Consider the following 25,170-nt stretch of genomic DNA (forward strand, 5'->3'; position numbering starts at 1 on the left):
CTAGCTCAGTGAAAAAGTGCTGGTGGCCAAGAAAATTCCAGCAGATTTCAAAAATGCCACCATCATCACCCTTTTCAAAAAGGGGGAAAGAACAATCTGTGGAAACTATTGAGGTATCTCCCTTCTAACCTCCACTGGGAAAATTCCCACAAGAATCCTTGCAAATCGCCTTCTGCCCATCTCAGAAGACACCCTTCCAGAATCTCAGAATGGCTTCCGCCCCTCCAGAGGAACAGTGGACATGATCTTCATTGCATGTCAGCCCCCCAAAAAATGCAGGGAACAAAATCAACCTCTGTACATGGCATTCCTTGTCCTTGCAAAGGCATTCAACACAGTGAATAGCAGTGCTCTCTGGGCCATCCTCCAAAAATTGAGTGCCCTGATAAATTTGTGAATATCCTGTGGTTCCTCCACGATAACATGATGGCAACAGTCTTGGACAGCAATGGCTCCCAAAGTGACCCATTTAAAGTGGAATCGGGTGTCAAACAGGTATGTGTTACTGCCCCAACTTTATTCTCCATCTTCATTGCTATGATACTTTATCTTGTTGAGGGGAAGCTTCCCAACAGAGTGGAAATTATCTATCGGACAGATGGCAAGCTATTTAACTTCAGCAGTCTGAAAGCCAAAACCAAGGTCACAACATCTGTTATAGAACTCCAATATGCTGATGATAATGTAATCTGTGTGCATTCAGCAGAAAACCTACAAGCCACTCTAAACACCTTCGCAGAAGCATACAAGAAGCTCAGCCTCTCATTAAACATTGAAAAAATCAAAGTGTTCTTCCAGCAGTCACCAGCCAATCCCTTTCCAATGCCAGAAATACAGCTTAATGGTGTAACGTTAGAAAATGTTGACCATTTCCACTACCTTAGCAGCCACTTCTCCACAAAAGTCAACATTGACAATGAAATGCAATACCGCCTGAGCTCTGCGAGTGCAGCATTTTTCCAAATGAAGCAGAGAGTGTTTGAGGATCGGGACATCTGTAGGGATACCAAGGTGCTTGTTTATAAAGCTATTGTCCTCCCAACCCTGCTATATGCTTGTGAAATGTGGACTGTCTACAGATGTCACACTCAACTCCTAGAATGATTCCATCAGCGCTGCCTCTGAAAAATCCTGCAAATCTCTTAGGGAGACAGGTGGAGAAATGTGCTGGAAGAAGCAAACTGCTTAAATGAGGAGACAATAGGACAACAAAAATGCCCAATTTACAACATCCTCTTTTCCTTCAGTCTACATTCCAACATCAGTGGAATTCACCACACAAACCTTTTTGAGTTATATTTTTATCAAAACAGTGTAAGGTATCTTTCAAATTATAAACTGGAACATATACGCTTTAACAGCAAAGGTAAGAGCAACAAAAAACCTGGGAATAAATCCAATGCTAAAGAAAGAGGTCAGTCAAACACATATTCTATTGTATTTGGGCCTCATGTCAAATATGCCCCATCTATATAAATAAAAATATAATGTTAATTTGTGGGATTAGCATAACTCAAAAACCACTGGACAAATTGACACCAAATTTGGACATTATACACCTACCAGGCCAACAAGCGACCATCACTCATAAAAACACTGAAAAATACAGCAGAAGAGACTTTAAAAGCCAAAACATAAAAATTACATGTGCAAAACCACACACACACACACACACACACACACACGTGTGTGTGTGTGTGTGTGTGTAAACACACATATACACACACATATACACACACAAAACACATATACACAGACTGGGCCACAGTAATGCGTGGCAGGGGACGGCTAGTAACCACATAACAGCACCTCATGGCACAATGGGTTAAACCCTTGTGCCGGTTGAACTGCTAAATGAAAGGTCAGTGGTTCAAATCGGTATAGTGGGGTGAGCTCCTGTCCGTCAGTTCCAGCTTCTCATGCGAAGACATGAGAGAAGCCTCCCACAAGGATGGTAAAACATCTGGGCATCCCCTGGGCAACATCTTTGCAGACGGCCAATTCTCTCACACCAGACACAGGAAAAAAGCATCTGTGACTTTTATATATGTAAGAAGTATCCCACATATTCTATTCATTTCCAAATGAGGCACAGAGATATCAATGTTCTCGGGATATGGAGATGGACACTTACCTTGTAGCCTATGGTCTTGCGATAATAAAGAATCTCTTTTTCCAGAAGTTCAAATAACCGCGGTGGAAAGAACTGGAAATCTTGAATATTTGGCTGTTTTGGAGGTCGTGGAGCCTTGGAAATGAAGTGTATCTATTAGTAATGCCACACTGGAAAATATGCGCTTGTCTGCAAACCCTGGCAACACTGGTTTATATAAACAAGGTTACTTCATTGCGGGAGGGAGCATTCACTATAAACTGAATTTATTCACCTTGGGGATTTTTGGTTCACTGACACGGAGGGCTTCTCTGAAATAGGCGTCCACAGCATAGTTGGCCTTACGCTCTCGTTTGGGAGGTTCAATCCATTCCATCATGCTCAGCTGGAAAATAAATTCATTTTTAAGACCACTGAAATGTAGCAAGAATCTGAGTTCAGTTATCAAGATGGTGCTGCTGAATTCTCAAAGGCTTTTGGCTTAGTTTCTAAGAACAAACATGTTTGCTTTTCGTGCCATCTTCATAGACAGATGAGCAAACTGCCTACTTGATTTATACTGAAGTTCTGAATGCTAGGAGGAATTAAAAGCTAATAAAGGAAGGAGGAAATACACAAAGCATCTCAGAGACATTACATTATCTTTGGTACCTCTGGAGGTAAAGGTTTCTCCTTGGCATTAAATTTATTATTATTATTTACAGTATTATTTACAGACTCTGGGGGTTGGTGCTCATCTCCATTTCTAAGCCAAAGAGCCGGTGTTGTCTACAGACACCTCCGAGGTCATGTGGCCAGAATTACTGCATGGAGCACAGTTACTTTCCCGCAGAAGTGGTATCTATTGATATACTCACAGTTGCATGTTTTCAAACTGCTAGGTTGGCAGAAGCTGTGGCTAAGAGCAGGAGCTCACCCCACTCCCCAAATTTGAACCGCCAACCTTTCAGTCAGCAAGTTTAGCAGCTCAGCAGTTTAACCCGCTGCACTACCAGGGTGTCCTCCTCTGAAGGTAGCTAACTAAAATATTGTGCCAGAAAGAGCCTGAATGTAAAACAGATTTGGCTGAAGTCACTCATTCAGTAAGAGCGGGGGTTCCCATCCTGTGGTCCATGGACCACCAGTGGTCCGCAAGAATGAAAATATTTTCTACAGCTTCACCATTACTACACCGTTGCCTCGCAGCAACGAGAGCGACTGGTCTCGTGAAATCCTCTTATAGTGCCGAGGCAATGCGGATGTCAGGAGGGGGGAGACTGACTACCCAAGAAAGATTACTACCACCACATCAGCTCTAGATTATTAAATATGGCTTTCTGTGGGTGAGCAGATGGTGACTACTGGATGCCATATATTCTGTATCAGAAACTAGAGCTGATGCGGTCTATCCAATGTAATTTTCTGAATCAAGTTCCATCTTGTCTCCTGTGCTATACTAATCATATAATATAATATATTGTATATTCATATAATATTTATAATATTATAATATAATACAATGTAATAATAATACAATATTATAATTAGATATTTTATATTACATGTAGTATTACTAACAATATTACAATATAATGGTATAGTACAATGTTGTGATATATAATATTGATATTGTGCTATGTTAATAATATAATATATTGTATGTATTTATATTTTGTAAGCCGCTCTGAGTCCCCTTCGGCGTGAGAAGGGCGGCATATAAATGCTGAAAATAAATAAATCAGCACCCCAAATAACCAAACCGAATCTAAAGTTGACCAAAAACTGATTCATAGCCCTTTTGGTACTCATTTTAGAAAGTTGTCCCTGATCAAAATGGTCCCTGGTCAAGTGGTCCTTGGTCAAAAAAAGGTTGGGAACCACTGGATAAGAGCAAATTTAAAAACTCAAGCCTTTTTACTCATTTGATACACTTACAGTGGATCAATAGTACCACCAATCAGAAGAAGCCAGAAAAAAGAGCAAGAGACATGACAAAATCCTAGATTTACTCCCAATATAACACATTTTGAGCCGCTACTTTCGTGTTTATGGCCTTCTTTAAGTAACCCATTCAGCTGCAATGCAAGCGTGTTTATTTCATCAGTACAGTGAGAAACGTGCCTTCTGCTTCCCTCGATAATCTTCTCCTTCAAAATTGTACAAACTCGTTTCCGTCTCCATAGTGAAGTTCCGAAGAGAGCTCTCCCCCATTTTTTGCAGACGCTCATTCATTTCAGCTGTCTATAGCAGATAACACACAAAAAAAGAGGAAACCATTGCCTTAAGAAATCTTGCTTTACCTGAACAAAACAAATACAAATGAAAAGAACTAAAGAGGCAAACAAGAATGAAATAAATTGTGCTGAAGGAACATACAGCTGCCTCTAAACCAGGCATGGGCAAACTTTGGCCCTCCCGGTGTTTTGGACTTCAACTCCCACAATTCCTAACAGCCTACCGGCTGTTAGGAATTATGGGAGTTGAAGTCCAAAACACCGGGAGGGCCAAAGTTTGCCCATGCCTGCTCTAGACCCATTGCTGCCATTACAACTCTCATAGGGTTCAGGGAGTCAACTTTGGGCCTCTCACCTTTTTTTCCCCTCTTTCCAAAATAGTGGTAATATCTTCATCCGTCAGCTCACTGTCCTTGGAGGCAAACACATGTGTCGCTCCGTGTCGGATCATCTGCAGCATTTCATCCTTTGCCAGTTTATTAGACTGTTGATCGATTAATCTCCCTGATGCAGGAAACAAAGATGCAAAGCTTCTCAATATTTTCCATATATATGCTACTAAGGAACTCCCTTCTCATCAAAACAGGACTTCAGTAACCTTAATGGACTTTAAGGGAAACCCCTGGGCCAAATAATAATAATAATAATAATAATAATAATAATAATAATAATAATAAAGTTGACAACAGATCCCAAATAATGCAGACTCTGCAAGGAAGCAGCTGAAACAATAGCTCACATCCTGAGCTGCTGCAAGAAGATCGCGCAAACAGACTACAAGCAGAGTCACAACACCATTGCTCAGATGATTCATTGGAAGTTGTGCCACAAAGACCATCTGCCTGAGTCAAAGAACCGGTGGGATCACAAGCCGGAAAAAGTTACAGAAAATGAACACGCCAAACTCTTCTGGGACTTCTGAATTCAGACTGACAGAGTTTTGGAGCATAATACTCCTGACCTCACAATTATGTTAAAAAGCAAAGTATGGATCATCAATGTCGCAATTCCAGATGACAACAGGATTGCAGAGTAACAACAGGAAAAACTGACACGATATGAGAACTTAAAGATCGCACTGCAAAGACTCTGGCATAAGTCAGTAAAGGTGGTCTCAGTGGTGATCGGCACACTGAGTGCAGTGCCTAAAGACCTTGGCCTGCACTTAAACACAATCGGCGCTGACAAGATTACCATCTGCCAGTTGCAGGAGGCCACCTTACTGGGATCTGCACGCATTATTCGCCGATACATCACACAGTCCTAGACACTTGGGAAGTGTCCGACGTGTGATCCAATTCAACAGCCAGCAGAGTGTCTGCTGTGGACTCATCTTGTTGTGTTTCAAATAATAATAATCTTTATTTATACCCTGCCACCATCTCCTCAAAGGGGACTAGGAGCGGCTTACATGAGGCCAAGCCCAGCGATACATTACAGCAACATAAAATATAAACAACAAAATAACACCACAATAAAATAAACAAACCAATCAAGTAAAATAAACAGTACAAAATAACATAATTGAAAATAAAACACAGTCTACATTTAGCTCTCGAAACGCCAAAGATGTACAGAAATGTTAAGTGATACCTTGTTGTATAACTATTGAGTCCAGTCTCAGTTTTATTTCGGCTCTCTCTACAATCCTCTCTTCTACAGTGTTGTCAGTGATGAGTCGAAAGACGCGTACCGGCTTCTTCTGACCAATACGATGTGCACGATCCTATTCATAAACATTCCGATACGTGAGAAGCATATGTGAAAGTCCGACAGAAGCAACATAAAAACATATATGCACAAAACATTGCAAATATCAAGACTCCCTGAATAAGGAAATAATTCCCAGCAAAATGTCCTCAGAAGCACTTTAACTACTCGTTGGGTTGCTCTCCCTTTATTTCTTTAGAATCATAGAATCAAAGAGTTGGAAGAGACCTCATGGGTCATCCAGTCCAACCCCCTGCCAAGAAGCAGGAATATTGCATTCAAATCACCCCTGACAGATGGCCATCCAGCCTCTGTTTAAAAGCTTCCAAAGAAGGAGCCTCCACCACACCCTCTTTTAAAACCCTCTTACCAGATACATCCTACCTCTGTTCATGCCCAGCGTTTATTTTTTTATTTTTTTTAAAAAATTAAGCTATTACATTTGGCCTGGCCATAGGTTTTTAAATCCTTGCATGTTATTGTTTATATGTAATTTATTTTAATTGTATTGTTTTATTTGCTTGTTGCTTTTTGTTTTATTGATGTGTTGTCGGGCTTGGCCTCATGTAAGCCGCTCCGAGTCCCCTCGGGGAGATGGTGGCAGGGTATAAATAAAGTATTATTATTATTATGAAGATTATCACTTTTAGAAAGTTATATTGTTGTTGCTATTCTCACACTTTATTCCACTACATGCATTATTCTCATTGCTGACCCTCTTTTAAGGAGTAGGCCATGGGCTTGTTAAACATTATTTCATTTTTTGTGAAGAGCTTTGGGTGTCATAGAGGAATGCAGGATGACCTGGCAATGCCTAGAGAGGTGTTCTCTCTAGGTTTCTAGAATCAGAGAGTTGGAAGAGACCTCATGGGCCATCCAGTCCAACTCCACTCTGCCATTAAGCAGGAAAATTGCATTCAAAGTACCCCCGAAAGGCCATCCAGCCTCTGTTTAAAAGTCTCCAAAGGAGGAGCATCTATCACACTCCAGGGCAGAGAGTTCCACTGCAGAACAGCTCTCCCAGTTAGGAAGTTCTTGCTCATATTCAGGTGGAATCTCCTGTAGTTCCAGCCATCACTGATACCCCTTGAGATAAACCTTGAAATGAAATCAAGTCCTCCCATCTAACCGACCAATCCATCAGACCTGAATAGAAAACTTCATCTTTAACAGAAAGTAGAAAGGCCAGACCTTTTCTCTCTTGTATCTTTGTACTACACATACAGCTACAGTTCAAAGCCTCACTGATGGGTTTGGCTTTGTACAAGTGAGCCCAGAGTTTGGCTGTTTGATCACACATAAATCAAGCCAAAGAAGGCTTCCAGCTCTGTTGTATCTCATCTTATGTCTGCCTTAAAGGCAAATCCCATCTCAGAGATGTTTTATATGATGACTATGAAACAATTCAAAGCTTTGCCTGAGATGGACAAAAAGGTTGCTTACCATCGCTTGCAGATCAACCTGGGGGTTCCAGTCGGAATCGTACAAGATAACAACATCAGCAGTTGCTAGATTAATCCCCAAACCTCCAGCTCTTGTACTCAACATAAAAACAAACTTTCTGCTGTTGGGAGCATTAAAGGTGTCTATTGCTTCCTAAAAAGGAAAAACAACAAATTTCATAAAAATAATGCCTCCATGGAAGATGTACAAACTCAAGTTATATCTATGGAAAGCTGTCATGCTAGGGAGACTCTGAGCGATTTCCTGCGCCCCACCAGAAGTATTAGAAGCACTTGAACGCCATCCCATGAGAGACAGATATCCTCCAGTAAGCACTGCTGTTTTTCACCGGTATTCTTTGTAAATGCACCTTTCATCTATTTCCTTTTCAAGTGACTGTTCAAACTTAAATTAGAAGACTGAATGACATGAAAGAAACCCGAGGGACCATTCCATAATCTCGGATCAATCTCTGTTTATAAGGCCTGTCACACATAAAAATCTTTACTTGGCAAGCTAGCGCCTTGGGAAACGTAAACGTTGGCGGAGAAATGACTGGTCACCAAATAAGAGTCACTGGACAGAGATTGCACAGGCTCCAACCTGCCTCCAGGACAGAGAGAAATGAAAAACCAAGTGATGAGATAAATCCTTCTCACCTCTCTCTCCTCGTGTGGCGTTTGCCCATCCAGGCGGCAATACTCATAACCTCGCCACATGCAGTAGTCTTCCAGTATGTCCAGTAAGCGGGTCATCTGGCTAAAAACAAGGACTCTGGAACCTGAGGCACAAACAAATAATAGGAATGCATTTTATCATGCTGTCAAACTGAACTGAATTGTTGATTTAAAAAGAAGTTATTTTTCATTTTCATGCAGGACCTCTGCCATTCTTGTTTCCCCCTCTCTTCTTCCATGTTCCATCTTTGTCCTGAGAAAATTGTATAATATCACAAAGGACGACCACCTCACCTGCTCCATAGGAAATCTGCTACAAAACAGGAGCTTTTTTGTTGAGTTCCAGAGCTAGAGAAGCAGATGACGAAAACAGAAAACGGCCTGCTTGCTCCATCAGTGTTTAACGTTTACACAAATTATAAGCCACAGTCAGAAGGGACAGAGAGCTTCATCTATGTTGACGACTGTGCCATCACCACTCAAGCAGGGAGCTTTGAGATGGTTGAACAGAAGCTTTCCAAAGATTAAGGTGCTTTTATTTCCTATTACAGGGAAAACCATCTGATGTCTAATCAATCTAAAATACAGGTGTGTGATTTTCATCTTAAGAACAAACAAGCATCCCAAGCTCTGAGGATTACCTGGGAAGGAATCCCACTGGAGCATTGCAGGGCACCCAAATACCCAGGAGTCACTCTGGAACGTTCTCTGACTTACAAGAAGCACTGCTTGAATATCAAGCGAAAAGTGGGCGCTAGAAATAATACTGAACAAAACCTGACTGTCACAACCTGGGGATCACAAGACACAGTGAAGACATCTGCCCTTGCGCTTTGCTACTCTGCTGCTGAGTATGCACGCCCAGTGTGGAAAACACCTCACAACATTAAAACAGTAGATGTGGCTCTTAATGAGACATGCTGCATTATCACAGGATGTTTACACCCCACACCACTGGAGAAATTACCCTGTTTAGCTGGTATCGCACCAAGTGACATCTGCTGGGAAGTAGCAGCAAGCAATGAAAGGACCAAGGCATTGACATATCCCTCTGTTCAGATATCAGCCAGCATGCCAATGCCTTAAATCAAGAAACAGTTTCCTAAGATCTACAGAAATACTTGCAAGAACACCTCAGCAAGTGAGAGTCCAAAAGTGGCAGGCCAAAATCCAGCACATCAACTAATGGTTGATACCAAATGAGAAACTCCCTCCAGGGCACATAGAAGAATGGACAACCTGGAAGGCGCTGAAGTTTGCTCTCTGGCACCACAAGATGCAGAACTAAACTTAAGAAATAGGGCTACAAACATGGCACACAGAACTCCCATGACCAACAGAAAACACTAGAAGGGTTTGCTGGGCATTGACCTTGAGTTTTGGAGTTGTAGTTCACCTACATCCAGAGAGCACTGTGGACTCAAACAATGATGGATCTGGACCAAAATTGGCATGAATATTCCATATGTCCAAATATGAAATACAGATGGGAGTTTGAGGAAAATAGATCTTGACATTTGGGAGTTGTAGTTACCGGGATTTATAGTTCACCTACAATCAAAGAGCATTCTGAATCCCACAAATGACAGAATTGGGGCAAATTTCCCACACAGAACCCCCATGACCAACAGAAAATACACAAAGAGATATAGTATCATAGATTTGAAAGGGACCCCTAAAGAAGGACAATGATATGTTGCATATTCCAGAGCAGGCAAACCAGACACTCTCCACATCAACACTGACGAAGAAACAACAAGAAATACTCCTTACCCACAAGCATAAAGAAATTACATATATTAGAAACCAACACTTTCTCATTACTTTATTTTCCAGATCACTAGACTGGGCCACAACAATGTGTGCCAGGGGACGACTAATTAAACATAAATCATAATTAAAACAATACATCAACAAGCATTAAACAATAAAACAGTCTCGTCAGTCAAATAGCCATTCCAGTCAATGTCCCTTTAAAATGCTACATACATCTACTGTCTGAAGGCCTGGCCTCAGAACCATGGTTTTTCTAAAAGCCAGGAAACACTAAAAAATACATCCAAACCACACCTATTTGATCCCCTGATGTTCCTCCAAGCCTCCCCAAATCATAAACAATAAAATAAAATCAGACAAAATGACAACCAGAAGTGACACTTTATCACTCCAGCCAAGCCCGAGATGTGCTGATAGAGCCTATCAGGTGTTTACAGGGACGAAAAATGATGCCCGCATTCTGTGAATTGCCTGTCCCTGTGTTACAGTGTGATTTGTAACTTGACCACTGTTCACAACAGGCCAAACTTACCCTGTTCTTTGAGTTTTGACAACAATTTATCCAGAGCCACCATTTTGCCACTATTGGTCACAAGGTGTGTGTCGGTGGTGTACGGCGGGCCGGGTTCAGCACCATCAAACAGGTACGGGTGGTTGCAACACTTGCGCAGCTGCATCAGGATGTTCAGCAACCGCATCTTGTCCATTTTTCCAGCTGAATTCAGGATGTCGATATCTTTCATCAGAATCTTAGTATACCTGAAAGAATATTCATTCAGCTACTCTAAAACAAATGTGCCTTTAAATGCTCACTAAAAGCTACACATATTAACATGTGGATGTCTTTTAATCTAAAATAAATATAGTGGGACCTTTGTCATCCAGCAGGGATTGGTTCCAAGGCTCTCGCAGACACCAACAACCATGTGGAGTACGTTTTGGAATAAAGGAAAAGGAGTCTTACCATTCTCTCTGCATTTTGCTGAGCCCCAGGTAAATCTTCACCTCTTTCTTAGGAGGCAGACTCTTTTCCACTTCAGCTTTTATCCGCCGTAACAGGAATGGCTTTAAAACCTGATGGAAAAATAAGTAACAGTCTATCACACCATCCTGAGCACAACCTTATCTGATTCCAGATGCTTTATATTCATGCTGAAAAGGCCTTTTCCCCATCTACCCACAGCATTTTGCACAGAGGAGCTCCTTCCAACTGGCCTGCAATTATATCAGTAATACTATGCAAGAATAATCATCATGCAAGTGGCTGGTGGCATTAAGAGATCGCATATAGTCAGAAAAGGGGAAAGAAAAGATGAGCACAACCTGTTTAGCAGCTGGAGGGAAGAGAGAGAGTGCCTTCTAGTTGCCTATCAATTTGTAGCCACCTCGTTGTATTCCACAGGCTTTTCTTACACAAGAAATACTCAAGAGAGTTTTGCCAGTTCCTTCTCTAGAATTCAGCCTCCTACTCCTGGGATTCATCAGTGTTCTTCCATCCAAGGAACAACCAGGGATTAACCTGTTTAGCTTCCTCCACAATCAGACAAAACCTGGTGCCCTTATGGTAGCTAGGCCTCCCGGGATTAGAGTTGTCAGAATTGACAATATTAGGTTTTGAAGGTATTTCATCCAGAGACAGAAAGTTTTATATTACCTGAGAAAGAAGTATCATTATACTTACTGCGTGAAGCCTCTCTACGAGTTTTTGGTCACCAAGACAATTTTTAGTGTCAAACCATGAGTCAAAGTCCTAAAGATATTTTAAAAAGAGAGAAGTGTTAATGTGATCAATCTACTTATATACCATATATACTCGAGCATAAGCTGACCCAAATATAAGCCGAGGCACCTAATTTTACCACAAAAACTAGGGAAACACATTTACTCAAGTATAAGTCGGGGGTGGAAAATGCAGCAGATACTGGTATATTTCAAAATAAAAATAGATACCAATAAAATTGCATTAATTGAGGGATCAGTAGGTTAAATGTTTTTGAATGTTTACATAAAACTGGAATTAAATCATTATTCTAACCTTCTTTAATGTAAATGTGCGTATGTATCCTTCCAATAATAAGGAAGAGAATAAAATAATAAATGTAATAATATTAATAATAGAGTAAAATAGTGGAAATGTAATAACTAATAGAGTAAAATAATAAATGTAATAATAGCAATAATCGAGTAAACTAATAAATGTAATAAAAATAATAATACAGTAAAATAATGTAAATGTAATAATAAATTGAGTAAAATAATAAAAGAAATAATAATAACAACAACAACTACTACTACTACTACTACTACAAAGTAAAATAATAATTAACTTTGACTCAAGTATAAACCAAGGAGGGCTTTTTCGGTCTAAAAAGAACTGAAAAACTCGGCTTATACTCGAATACATACAGCAAGTCAGCAGCGTTAAATCTGACTGACATGTAAGCAGCTTGCACTCAAAACAGTATGTGAATTTCTTTCCTTTTACACCACATAGTAAAATCTACCCTGTGCCCTGGCATAATTTCATTTTTGGCAGAGATGCCAATCATTGGACAACAATGGAAGAGTTTGGAAACACACACACAACGTGATAATGTCAGGGGAAAATATATACTTTATTCTGTAACAGGAAGAAGGGCCAAATTCAGCAAAGGGATTCAGTGGCTGTCCCATGTCTCGCTATTTATGTAAGCCAACATGGCTGTACTTGTTGCTCCAGAAAGATAGGAACACATTCATTCTGCCCTAAAAGTGCATGTGCAGAGTACATGGCCAAAATAAAATGGGAACAATGCAATGAAGACACTGTTTATTGTAAACCAACTGGGCTTAGGCAATGTCTAAAAAATGAATGCCATAACAAGGCTGCTTCCAATGTCTTGACTGACATAATTGACTCATAGCTGGAGGAACCATTCCAAGAGCAGTTTGTCAGCTTTTATATTGCAGACTATTATAATAAAACATAAAGCAAAACCCCTCACTATTTTGACAGAAACTAGATAGCTCTTAAAGGGATGCTAGAGAACAGCACAATTTTATTGCCAGCCCCAATCTTACATCTGCAGAATTGAAGACATCCGGCAAAAGAAAATTGAGCAATGCCCAAAGCTCATGGAGGTTGTTTTGTAAAGGTGTTCCTGTCAATAGCAACCGATTGGTTGTCTTGAACTCGCGTACAATCTCAGAGAGCTACAAAAAAATGAAAAATCAGATTTATTATCCCCCCAACAGGCATGTGTACAAATTAGAATACCAATTATTTCAATATTAATTCTAAGTTAGCATCACTTCCTAATATGCTATTGTTTTGAAATATGAATCAATAATTGTTGCTTTAATTCCTACTCTAAAACATCCCTTCCTTCCATTCTAATGTGTTCTCATTTTGCCAACATAGATCAGAATGCCTTCGTTTCTCACAAAACTGATGGGTTTTTTTCTCCCCAGACACTTCTGTTCTAGTATTATGGCTTCAAGGACTGACAGAAATGAAACTGATGCATACCTTCGATTTTTCATTCTTTATACGGTGAGCTTCGTCAATCACCAAGTATCTCCAGTTAAATTTCTTGAAAACAGACTTCTCTTTTATGACCATTTCGTAGGAGGTTACACACACATCCCATTCTCCAGGCATCATAACATCACGGATGAAAGCAGCCTAACACAAAAATAAAAAGTGAACATAAAAAATGCTTCTCAATAAGATAAAGCAGCTGGATCTACTTAGCTTGGAAAAGACTGTGCAACAACATGATCGTTATTTTCAAAACTCTGAAAGGAAGTCATACAGACTATGGAACAAGCTTATTTACTGCTGCGTCAGAGTGGAGCAATGGGTTCAAGTTTCTTATAAGGCAATTCCACCTACCATATATACTTGAGTATAAGCCGAGTTTTTCAGCCCTTTTTTTAGGCTGAAATACCCCCCCCCCCCCCCCCCCCGGACTTATACTCGAGTCAATGGTATTTATTATTTTACTCTGTTATTATTTTTATTACATTTATTATTTTACTCTATTTATTATTATTACTATTATTATATTTATAATTTATTTGGGTTGTTGTAGGTTTTTGTATGGCCATGTTCTAGAAGCATTCTCTCCTGACATTTTGCCTACATCTATGGCGGGCATCCTCAAAGGTTGTGAGGTCATCCTCAGGCCACATCCTGAGGTCACAACCTCAGAGGTTGTGACCTCACAACCTCTGAGGATGTCTAATAATTATAATAATAATAATAATAATAATAGAACTTTATTTATACCCCGCTACCATCTCCCCAAGGGACTCGGTGCAGCTTACATGAGGCCGAGCCCAAAGAACATCAACAGTAAAAGCAATAAGAAAACAATCAATATAACAGTTAAAATAAATCTCATAAACAAAAGTAAACAATAAACAGTAACAATAACAACAAGCATTTGAAACCTATGGCTGGGCCAAATGCAATAATTTAAAATTTAAAAAATAATGCTGGACATGGACAAGGTAGGATATAACTGGGATACAGTTTTCAGGTAGAGATGGGGCACGCAGACAATCCTAATGCTCACCATAGATGATGATGTCTGCCATAGATGCAGGCAAAACATCAGGAGATAATGCTTCCAGAACATGGCCATGAAGCCCAATAAATCTACAACCCAGTGATTCTAGCCATGAAAGCCTTTGACAATACGTTTTCTCTATTTATTACTATTATATTACATTTATTGTTTTACTTTATTATTGTTGTTAATATTACATTTATTATTTTACTCTATTATTATTATTATTATTATTATTATTATTACATTTCCATTATTTTATTATAATTATTTTATTACATTTATTATTTTACTCTTTCTTATTATTGGAAGGATATGTAAGCACATTTACATTGAAGGAGGTTAAAATAATGGTTTAATCAGAGTTGGACAGTCTTATCCTAAATTACAGTTTTATGTAAATATTCAAAAACATTTAACCTACTGATACCTCAAATAATATAATTTTATTTGTATCTATTTTTTATTTTGAAATGTACTAGTAACTGCTGTGTTTCCCACACTCAGCTTATACTCGAGTCAATACATTTTCCCAGTTTTTGTGGTAAAATTAGGTGCCTTGGCTTATACTCAGGTCAGCTTATAATCGAGTATATACGATAAATATCAGGAACAGCTTCTTTATCATGTATTAATATTTTTTTATTATTTTATCATGGTTTAATACATTTGTTATACATTGTTTGTTTTACTGCAGATACATATTATCCAATACAACTTACCATACTTTTGGCATCTAGTGTTATTTTTCTGCTTATACATATTATCTATCCCTCACCGCTGTGCTCCCCTCCCCTCTCCTGAGCCACAGCTTTTACATATCATCTGTCCAAAATTTCAATTCTTCTTGTGGAGGTAACTTTCCTTCTTTATTTTTTAATCCTTTTTCGATAAATTTTCTTCATACATCATCAAAATCACTTTGTTTCCATATACCTCTTTTCACTTTTAATATACATGTCAACTTATCATTTATTGCCAATTTCCATACTTCCTTAGTAGCTTCTTTATCATAACAACTGATGGATGGTGGAAAAGACAGCCTCAAAGAGTAGTGGACTCTCGCTTGGAGATGTTTAAACAGATGGGCATCTTTTAGGACTGCTTTAATTGTATATCGATGCATAGCAAGGGTCAGACTACATGGCCTCTGTGGTCCCTTCTTATGTTATGATTCTCTAATTGTAATATAGAGTTGTTGATTCATTTAGAGACAGTTGCTATAAGCATCTATCTATATCTAGGTAAGGGCTTTCAATTTCAAAAACCAAAAAAAAATGAAGCAATCCTAGAGCTAATATTAGTAAAATCTTAGCCAATAAAAATGCTATTGCTGCCTGGGAAAGAGAGGCAGGGAGAAGTATATCTTGAACTCAGATGCGACCTGACTTGACACATGCAAACATCAGCTTAAAAGTTATACTCTTTTCCCATTGCAATCACAATTTTCTCTGTGCCGGATAAATGCAAATTTCATTGATGGCTTAATCAATTGGTCCTATTGTACTCTGCAAAGTACTATGCAAGAAACAATAATTACAAGGGGAATGTTCTTGAGGACTCACTTACTCTGGCATCCTTGTCCCCAATGAGACATACGGCGCGTAATGAAGGGACCCAGCGTTTGAATTCGTTCATCCAGTTGTGCAGCGTTGATTTCGGAACCAGAACCATGTGAGGCCCAGGGATATTTCGGTAATGTTTCAGGTAGCCCAGCAGTGCAATCGTTTGCAATGTCTTTCCAAGACCCTAACCAAAATAATAACAGCAATAATTACAACTGTAATAATGAAGAGATATGTCACTTTTAGCCGCACCAGACTAATTTCCATTTATAACGTGAATGGGGACGTACGAAAACCTGCTATAATTTCAGTATATTGCCATATGCAAATTACCACTCTGGTTAGAGTTTATTTTGAGACAATAAAAACACAGCTTCTCATAAGCATGCAGTACACAAGAAATATTTCAGATAATGAAGTTTTTAATTACATTTTGCTTCGAGCCAGGTTGCCACTGAATATGTGAGCCTCAGACTACATTACTGCTATGCATTATTCATTTCTCTTTGAATTACACAAAACTTTTTGTTCCTTGCGACTATGAGATACATAATGCTGCAGTCCCATTATAATATATCATGCCTGGAGGGGGGAAATATTGTTGTAGGGTATATTTTGGAGATGCAGACATCATAATATTTTTACAGGGGTTCCTTAGACCTGAACATTACTTCAAGGGTTCCTCTGCAGTAAAAAGGTTTAGAAAAGTGGCCTTAAATTCCCAAGAGCTTTAAAACTAGTTGGGGATGTAATAAGAAGATTATTATCAATAAGAAATCCCAATAAGAAGCCACTGACTTCTGTGAGCTGTACTCTGATACAGGATTAATAGTTCCCAGTCTGTACATAACTCATTTTGATGCTTTCTAATGGCACCTATGAGAGCAATCTTTTCTTCCCTTCTGAAAAATGCATTCCAAAAGTGAGGAGCTTACCATTTCATCTGCCAAAATCCCATTCACGCCGTTTTCATACAAAGAGATCATCCAATTCAAGCCCCTGACCTGATAATCGCGTAACGTTCCTCCTTTAACATCTGAAAAACATCAATTGATGTCTCATTACTTCTACCTTTAGTGAAACATACATTCTTAAGCCAAGTAAATAAATGCAACAAGGGTTCCATGAATATACTCACAAGAAGGAGATTCCTCAAATCTAACACACACATTTGCGGTTTTCCGACTCTCAGAAAGGAGCTCCTCATCCTCCTCTTGCTCTGTGCGCCTATGGCGGTAACTGCAAAATGTATGCAGAAATTAAGGTGAGATGCTCCTATGAAGTATTTTTAGCAAGGAATATCCTATATTTATTTATTTATTTACCATACTTAGAAATAAATAAATAAAGGTGGTTTACATTTGGCAATCAAGGTAAAATACAGTCAAAAACAAGTATAAACTGTATAAAAACAATAAACACCTTAAAATTAAAACCATAAAATACAGTTCTGAGTGTCTCATCATTAAAATCATTTTCCATTGCATTGTCCCCGTCGTTCCATGAGTCTCAATTAATCAGTTATACTGCGTCTGCAAATGCCTGCTCGAACAGCCAGGTCTTAACTCTCTTTCGAAATGTCAGGAGGGAGGGGGCTGATCTAAGGTCCTTAGGGGGAGCATTCCATAGCCGGGGGGGGGGGGGGGGGCACCGCTGAGAAGGACCTGTCTGTCGCAACCCAGAGCTAGAAATGAGACCATAAGATAACAATCCACCACACTTGACTGTGGGGAAAAACAATCCCTTTTTATTGATGAAAAATGTTTACAAAATAGAGGAAAATGTAAAGTCAAAAAGCCACAGTAAAATTCAGCAGTCAGGAATATCCATGAATTAGATCAAAATTCCAAAAGCAACACTGTAAAAACCTGGAACCTGTTAGCAAACCGCTAACCGTACTTGGAGCACTAGAAGCCTCTTGGGATGTAGGCCACGGGAAACAGGGAAATCTGCCAAGGTAATGCCTCAGTCTAAACAATCCCTGATCTAACGAGACAACCCGGCGAGAGGCACTTAAAACTGAAGAAACTGTTTTGTGACACGCCTCCAGGTTTTGATGCCTGTGTTTCCTTTTCCCTTAATCTGCTTGACCTTCGCACACTTTGCAATTCACTCCTGTTTTTCCAAATCTGTCCTTTTCTATCCTCATTAAGGAAGCCAGGTGTTAACTCCTCTGAAGAGCTATCACCGCTTGGCTCTGCAACATTCTCATCAGAATGTGTAGTTTCACTTTCCAAGCCAGTGACCTCAGAATCAACATTTTCATTACCATCAGGAAGAAATACAATCAGAGAACCAGGTTCAGGTTCACACGCAGGCTGAATCCCAACACTGTCTCTTGTTCCCGCCAATTGGATCTGTGAAGAAGGCGGAATCGAGAGCAGGGCCTCTCCAGATGATCTTAAAACACCTAGATCAGTGGTTCTCAACCTATGGGTCCCCAGGTGTTTTGGCCTACAACTCCCAGAAATTCTTACAGCTGGTAAACTGGCTGGGATTTCTGGGAGTTGTAGGCCAAAAACATCTGGGGACCCCAGGTTGAGAACCACTGACCTAGATGTTTCATAGGAAGAGATGCGTTCAGACAGGTAAACTGGGCAGGTAAACTATATACTGTATCTGTAATCTGAGGATCTGCTACAGCAGTGGTTCTCAACCTGTGGGTCCCCAGATGTTTTGGCCTTCAACTTCCAGAAATCCTAACAGCTGGTAAACTAGGAGTTGTAGGCCAAACACCTGGGGACCCACAGGTTGAGAACCATTGTGCTACAGGAACAGGAACTTTAAAAGCATATAAGGTTATCTCCTATTCCAATACAAGTCAATATGGGATTTATAATCTGTAAGGACTACCTAACAAACCTAATCATAAAAAAATAGTCCAACAAGTATAATTTCTACTAAATTGATAAATCCTGCCTGCTCTTCATGTCTATTTGTTAGGGCATGGAAAAGGACTGGGTCAGGACAATTAAAAAGGCTGGGTCAAGACTGATACAATTGAAATAAGATGGGACCGGCATTTGGGTACAGTACTGTAATAGGTAAATGAAAAAAGCGGGGACGGGCTATTTCCAGGGGCCTATTAGGAGAATGACCAGGGTAATATATAGGGGGCTAGGTCATGTCCGGACAGTGTCTGGGCTGAGCTAACACTGGTCACTCTTGAAGATTTGTTGAAACCATCAAGTCTTCAAACTCTTATGAAAAGAGGGGAGGGATCGGGCCTGTTTTATTTCCTTTGGAAGGCTGTTCCAGATATTGGGGGGGGGGGGGGGGGGAGGGGCACCACCAAGAAGGCCCTCTCTCTCATCCCCACCAACCATGCTTGTGACAGAGGTGGGGGCAAGAGGAGGGCCTCCCCAGAGGATCTTAGAGTTCGCGCTGGTTCATAGACAACCTCAATGGCCCAAGGCACTGGAATTTTAATGACAATGATATACGTGATTATTTTTATGTTTATTTATATTTGTGCTTGTGCTTTATGCAATGTTTGGATTTATTGCTTATATATTGGGTGGGTGGGATGATGGTTTTCTATACTATGTAGTTGTCCTTTTTATATTTGTAACTTGTGCTTTATGCAATGTTTGGATTTATTGCTTATATATTGGGTGGGTGGGATGATGGTTTTCTATACTATGTAGTTGTCCTTTTTTATTTGTTCACCGTTTTGAGTCTCATCCATGGGAGAAAAGTAGGAGAAAAGTAAATAAATAAATAACAACAACAAGAATAAATAGGGGGGAAACCACAATCCAAATAAATGTAAAAAAAAAAAAGTTAAGGAGTATTTAATATCTAATCCTGCAATCAATTATGTACCCATGAATTTGTGAAGCATTTGTAACCATAATTGCTACATGCAGAACTGTGTGTTTCCACTATATGTTGCACTTAGAACAAATGTAACAAAACATAAGGTAGTTATTTAACTCCAACCAAAACATTAAACAAAATGTCAAAACAAATATGTAAGATAAAACATACTCTCCAGCAGAAAGCAAACTCTGCTTTTCATCCTTCTTTACCCGGGGCCGGCCAAGTTTCACTTTCAGGGGAGAAGTTGGCGATTTCTGAGCTGCAGGTTGGATAAAATGTGCAAAGAGTTCTGTCTGCTTCAGCAGGAATTCAAACCTTTTCGCTCGGTCTGTTTTCTAAATTCAAGGTGAGATATAAATGTGTGACCTTCATTATACATATATAGATGGTAATACACATATAGACCTTAATTATATAGAGTCTTCCAAATCTAAAATACAATCAAGAATGAGTCTGATCTGTTCAGTTAAAGCACTGCATACAGATTAATAAAGATTCTTATTATTGTGTTGTTCAAGGCCTTCATGGTTGCTATAAGTTTTCCAGGCTGTATGGCCATGTTCCAAAAGCATTCTCTCCTGACGTTTCACACACATCTGGAGCTTATATATCTGTGGAATGTCCAGGGTGGGAGAATGAACTTTTGTCTGCTTGGGGCAAGTGTTAATGTTGCAATTCGCCAACTTGATTAGTATTTAATGGCCTTGTAGCTTGAAAGCCTGGCTGATTGCTGCCTGGGGATCCTTTGTTGGGAGGGGAATTCCAGACAAGAATAAATCAGGGCCAGATAAAATCTCCCAACAAAGGATGCCCCAGGAAGCAATCACCCAGGCATTTAAGCTACAAGGTAATTAAATGCTAATCAAGGTGGACAATTGCAATATTCACAGTTGCCTCAAGCAGACAAGAGTTCTTTCTCCCACTCTGGACATTATTCCACAGATATATAAACCTCACTTGCCTAGTTTCCAGAAAACCTCACAACCCCTGATGATTCCTGCCATAACTGTGGGCAAAACATCAGGAGGGAATGCTGATTGAACATGGCAATACAGCATGGAAAACTCACAGCAACCCAATATGAGGAAAAGCTTGCTCCTATCCAAATTCTCTCTGGAATTTAAGTGAAGGAATATGAGCAATTAATTGAAGATATGTAGATAGCACCATATTCTTATTATTCCCATATTCTTATTCTTATTATTTATATTCAATTTTATCTCTCTAAAATAAGACCCAAAGTGGCTATGGCTAACAGTAAAAACAATGCAATTTAAAACCTAGAAATCATACTAACATTAAAGTAGAATAAAACATTGAAATGATTAAAAATAAAGTTAAAACCATTTGAAGCTACTAAAAACTGATTCACATAGCTAAAACTCATAAAGCTGCCCCAACTGTCCTACACAATATGTTTGCTTCTAAGGCTGAAATTCTATTAATTCTCACTGGTAAATTCCCATCCAAGTAATAACCAGTGCTGACCCTGCTTACACACCTGCTTATACATACACTGATAACTAATGACACCTATCTTTACTCAGCAAAATAACATCTAAATAATTTAACAACTGTGATAATTAAGTGTTACATAGCAATATTTGATTGTTTTTAAATATCAAATTTAATTAAATAATGGGCACAGTAAAGGTATCACCACATAAACGGCTAAAGCACAAAACTGACCATCTTCTCTTCATATTCTGGATCGACTTCCTTTTCAGATTTAGACGATTTTGGGGGTGGTTTGAGTACAAACGGTGGATCATTTTTCTGAAAATAAAATTTGAAAATTCTGCAATTAGGGTAAGAAGTCAGAAAGACTAACAGAAGAGAGCATCATAACCTCAAAATTCTAGGCAAGAGGGTTCCGTCAATACTTTCAAAATCAAAGTTGCATTCATAACTTCAAATGGCTCCTAAATATTTCCTACACCTGTATCAAGGAATTCAGCAGATTTCCTGGACTACAACTCCTATCCAGAACAGGTAGACTGAACACCAAATAATGAAACAGCAGCATGAAAACAGAATTAAAAACCATTTGTGTACACTGAACCGTCAGAAGGAAAGCAAAGGAGTCCCCATCTGAGCCACCCATGGGGACAATTGTGGAATATTTCAGATTTTGGAATCCAAAATAAGGATGTTCAACCTGTAGACTCTCCGTTGCTCTAGCAACTTCACCAAATTACTGATCCCAGGATTCCACAGCACTGAGCCATGACAAAGTCATGTCAAACTGCATTAAATCTACACTTAAATCAACCAGCAAAAAAGAAATAATATTTTAATTTTAAAGCTCTTTTATAAAATTATAATACAGTAAACTGTTACATTAAGTCCATTTTTGTCTTAATATATGTATAATGACTATATTTCAATATTAATATCAAGTCAATACAGAGTTCATGGTAAGATGGTCCTATGTATTAACTGAGAATCTAGTTATTTAAATCATCACTGCTATTATTGGGTCCAGAGCCCTGATCTTCATTTTCCTAAAAACAAAGTGTATTTTCTCCATGGAGCAATGAATGTGTATGTTAAACCACCCGAAAAACAAGCAGCCTCACCAAACTACAACTCCCAGGATCCCATGGCACTGAGTCATGGAAGTAAAGGTCATACCATATAACCCAGTTTCAGAATGCTGATTAACTACATTGAACTGGACTGTATAGAAGTGGAGACTCCTATAATTTGGTTCAATGCAATTCAATCTGCATTATATGATTATGCAGTGTAGATAGGGCCAAAGTTGAGTCACAGCGCTCTAACTCTACACTCCAAATATAATCTGAAAGCAACCGGCCAAAAATTCAAAACAATAATATTTCAATTTCAATTAATTTTAATCTGTGGATTTTAATTTATATTTTCAATCTTTGTATCTTGTTGTATGTCTTTTAATAGTGTTGTTGTATCCTGCCTTGAGCTGCAGAGAAAAGCAGGTAATAAATTCATTATTATTATTATTATTATTATTATTATTAAAATCTATGACTTTCAATTGAGTGTGTCTTGGTCTTAATTTCCTTTGGATAACTGTATTCCAATATAGAAATAAAGTCAATGCAAAATATGGAGTATAGTATGAGTTAGGCCTATCCACAATAGCAATTCTCAAGCAACCAGAAGCTTGACATGTATTTTTATTATGCTTATTATGTTTTAATTTCTAACTTATGTTTTAACTGATGTTGTATGTTTAAGGCACCATGGAGGTGTGATTGTAAGCTTCCTTGAGTGCCCCTCGGGGCAGGGAAAGGTGGGATATATATATAAGGTAAATAAATAAATAAAATGTTTAGCTTGCAGAAGAGAAGGCTGAAAGGAGACATGATGAGGGCCATGGATCAAGATGTGAGGGAAAGTCATAGGGAGGAGGGAGCAAGCTTGTTTTCTGCTGTCCTTGAGACTAGGATGCGGAACAATGGCTTCAAATTATAAGAAAGGAGATTCCACCTGAACATGAGGAAGAACTTCCCAACTGTGTGAGATGTTCAGCAGTGAAAGTCTCTGCCCCAGAGTCTGGTGGAGGCCCCTTCTTTGGAAGCTTTTAAACAGAGGCTGGTCAAGGGTGCTTTGAATATGATTTTCCTGCTTCATGGCAAAATGGGATTGGACTGGATGGCCTATGAGGTCTCTTCCAACTCTATAATTCTATGCAGCTGTGTTGTTCCCCCTCTCTCTCTGTCATGAACAACTTTTCAATAACTTTAAAGCATAGATTCTTTTTATTGCAATTTCCTGTGTGAGAGGGGACATCAAATTACAGAAAAACATTTAGACATATAGACATGCAGATTCTATACAACTACATTGGATGTAAAGCAACCTACAGTTACTTTGGACTAACAAACAAAGGGGAATTACATTATTACTCAGCATTCACACACATATATATATATTCATCCTCATGCATCCAAATATTACCATATCTTTTTCTCTCTCCTTGGAGAAGCACCTGTTAGGCCAGACCCTGCTTTCCTACAGCCTGCCAACACACAGTTCCAAAACTTTCATAACTTCAAAACTTCTTTCCCTAAGCACAATGCCAAGGACCAGGTCTCTGTTTTCCATACAGCAGAACCTGACTCCCTGCACAAAATCCAAGACTCCAAAATGCACTTCTTCCTCTTCCCTTGAGAAAGAAGCCCCAAAGTGACCAGGCTGCACTCTTGCAAATCTGCCACTCTCCGTACGTACACTATCTCTCTCCTTCCTGTGGAGCAAAGCATAGCGGGTAGAACAGACTCCCACGTTCTGCCACACTTGAGAATTATTAGATTGAGTCTTTTATAGGAATATTCCTGTTGAAATTATCTCGAGTCTTCACCTGGTGGCATAGATGTTGATTCTTTTTGATTGGTGGTAGCCTTGTGTTGACTTCTTTCTTAACACTGTAAACATTTCTGTTATTATTATTATTTCAGACATTTGTACCCCGTCCTTCTCAACCCCTGAAAAAGAGATTCAGGGCGGCTCACAATTGGCAACCATTAGATGCCGGTACACAAAAAACGATCAGAACAGTTGACATTAAGTAAAACAACAAAAATTAAAATACATTAAGATATTGTCCATTAAAATATTGCAGTACTACCAGCCTAAGTCCTCAAATCCAAATCGTAATCTGGAGTTCCAGTCCACGTCTATTCATTGGTGGAAGTAATTACAATTGCTGCCTGAACACTTGGTCCCAAAGCCAAGACTTCAGCTTTTTTCTAAAGGCGAGGAGAGAGGGAGTCAGCCTAATCTTGCTGCGTTCCAAAGACGCGGGGCCACCACTGAGAAGGCCCTGTCTCTCATCCCTGCCAGCAGCGCTGGCAAGGGTGGCAGGATTGAGAGCAGGGCCTCCCCTGACAATCGTAAACTCCGTGGTGGATCATAGAGGGAGATACATTCGGACAAGAAAGCCAGGCCGGAACCGGGTGATAGTATGATAGCTCCAAGCGTTACAGAGATGCTGCAAAGGCGGCTGTGAATAAGGGAAGAGAACAGGTGGAGTGAGAGCGGGGAGCCTGAAGGAAGGATAGAAAGGGGACACTTAGGGTAAGGGTTTGGATTACGGTTAGGGGTTATGGTTAGGGAACGGTTTAGGGTTTGGGTAAGGTTTAGGGTTTGGGTTAGGGTAAGTTTTGGGTAAGGTTTAGGGTAAGGATTTGGGTAAGGGCTTAGGCTTACGGTACGGTTCAGGGTTAGGATATAGGTTTCACCATTAAAGAACTCTTACATTCCTTCTATATTATCTGTCTCCAGCCTGGCTTACATTAGCTAAGTCTCTCTTGC

At 39.4% G+C, this 25,170-nt stretch overlaps 1 protein-coding gene across 1 annotated transcript in view; it reads right to left on the reverse strand.

Annotated features, from left to right (window-relative positions):
* The window catches only part of SMARCA1 (SWI/SNF related, matrix associated, actin dependent regulator of chromatin, subfamily a, member 1), a 48,774-nt gene that overhangs the window by 20,743 nt on the left and 2,861 nt on the right, over positions 1–25,170 (reverse strand). The window contains exons 2-18 of the mRNA XM_060756230.2: positions 21,562–21,648; positions 20,041–20,207; positions 17,189–17,289; positions 16,986–17,086; positions 16,055–16,234; positions 13,441–13,596; positions 12,993–13,124; positions 11,614–11,682; positions 10,897–11,006; positions 10,465–10,691; positions 8,139–8,260; positions 7,480–7,632; positions 5,920–6,052; positions 4,682–4,830; positions 4,214–4,333; positions 2,388–2,498; positions 2,135–2,248 (exon numbers count right to left, since the gene is read on the reverse strand). Of these exons, the coding sequence (XP_060612213.1) occupies positions 2,135–2,248; positions 2,388–2,498; positions 4,214–4,333; positions 4,682–4,830; positions 5,920–6,052; positions 7,480–7,632; positions 8,139–8,260; positions 10,465–10,691; positions 10,897–11,006; positions 11,614–11,682; positions 12,993–13,124; positions 13,441–13,596; positions 16,055–16,234; positions 16,986–17,086; positions 17,189–17,289; positions 20,041–20,207; positions 21,562–21,648 (2,232 nt within the window). The remainder of the gene's footprint in view (positions 1–2,134; positions 2,249–2,387; positions 2,499–4,213; positions 4,334–4,681; positions 4,831–5,919; positions 6,053–7,479; positions 7,633–8,138; positions 8,261–10,464; positions 10,692–10,896; positions 11,007–11,613; positions 11,683–12,992; positions 13,125–13,440; positions 13,597–16,054; positions 16,235–16,985; positions 17,087–17,188; positions 17,290–20,040; positions 20,208–21,561; positions 21,649–25,170) is intronic.

This window comes from Anolis sagrei, chromosome 10 (genome assembly GCF_037176765.1).
Source record: "Anolis sagrei isolate rAnoSag1 chromosome 10, rAnoSag1.mat, whole genome shotgun sequence".
NCBI classification, from domain to species: domain Eukaryota; kingdom Metazoa; phylum Chordata; class Lepidosauria; order Squamata; family Dactyloidae; genus Anolis; species Anolis sagrei.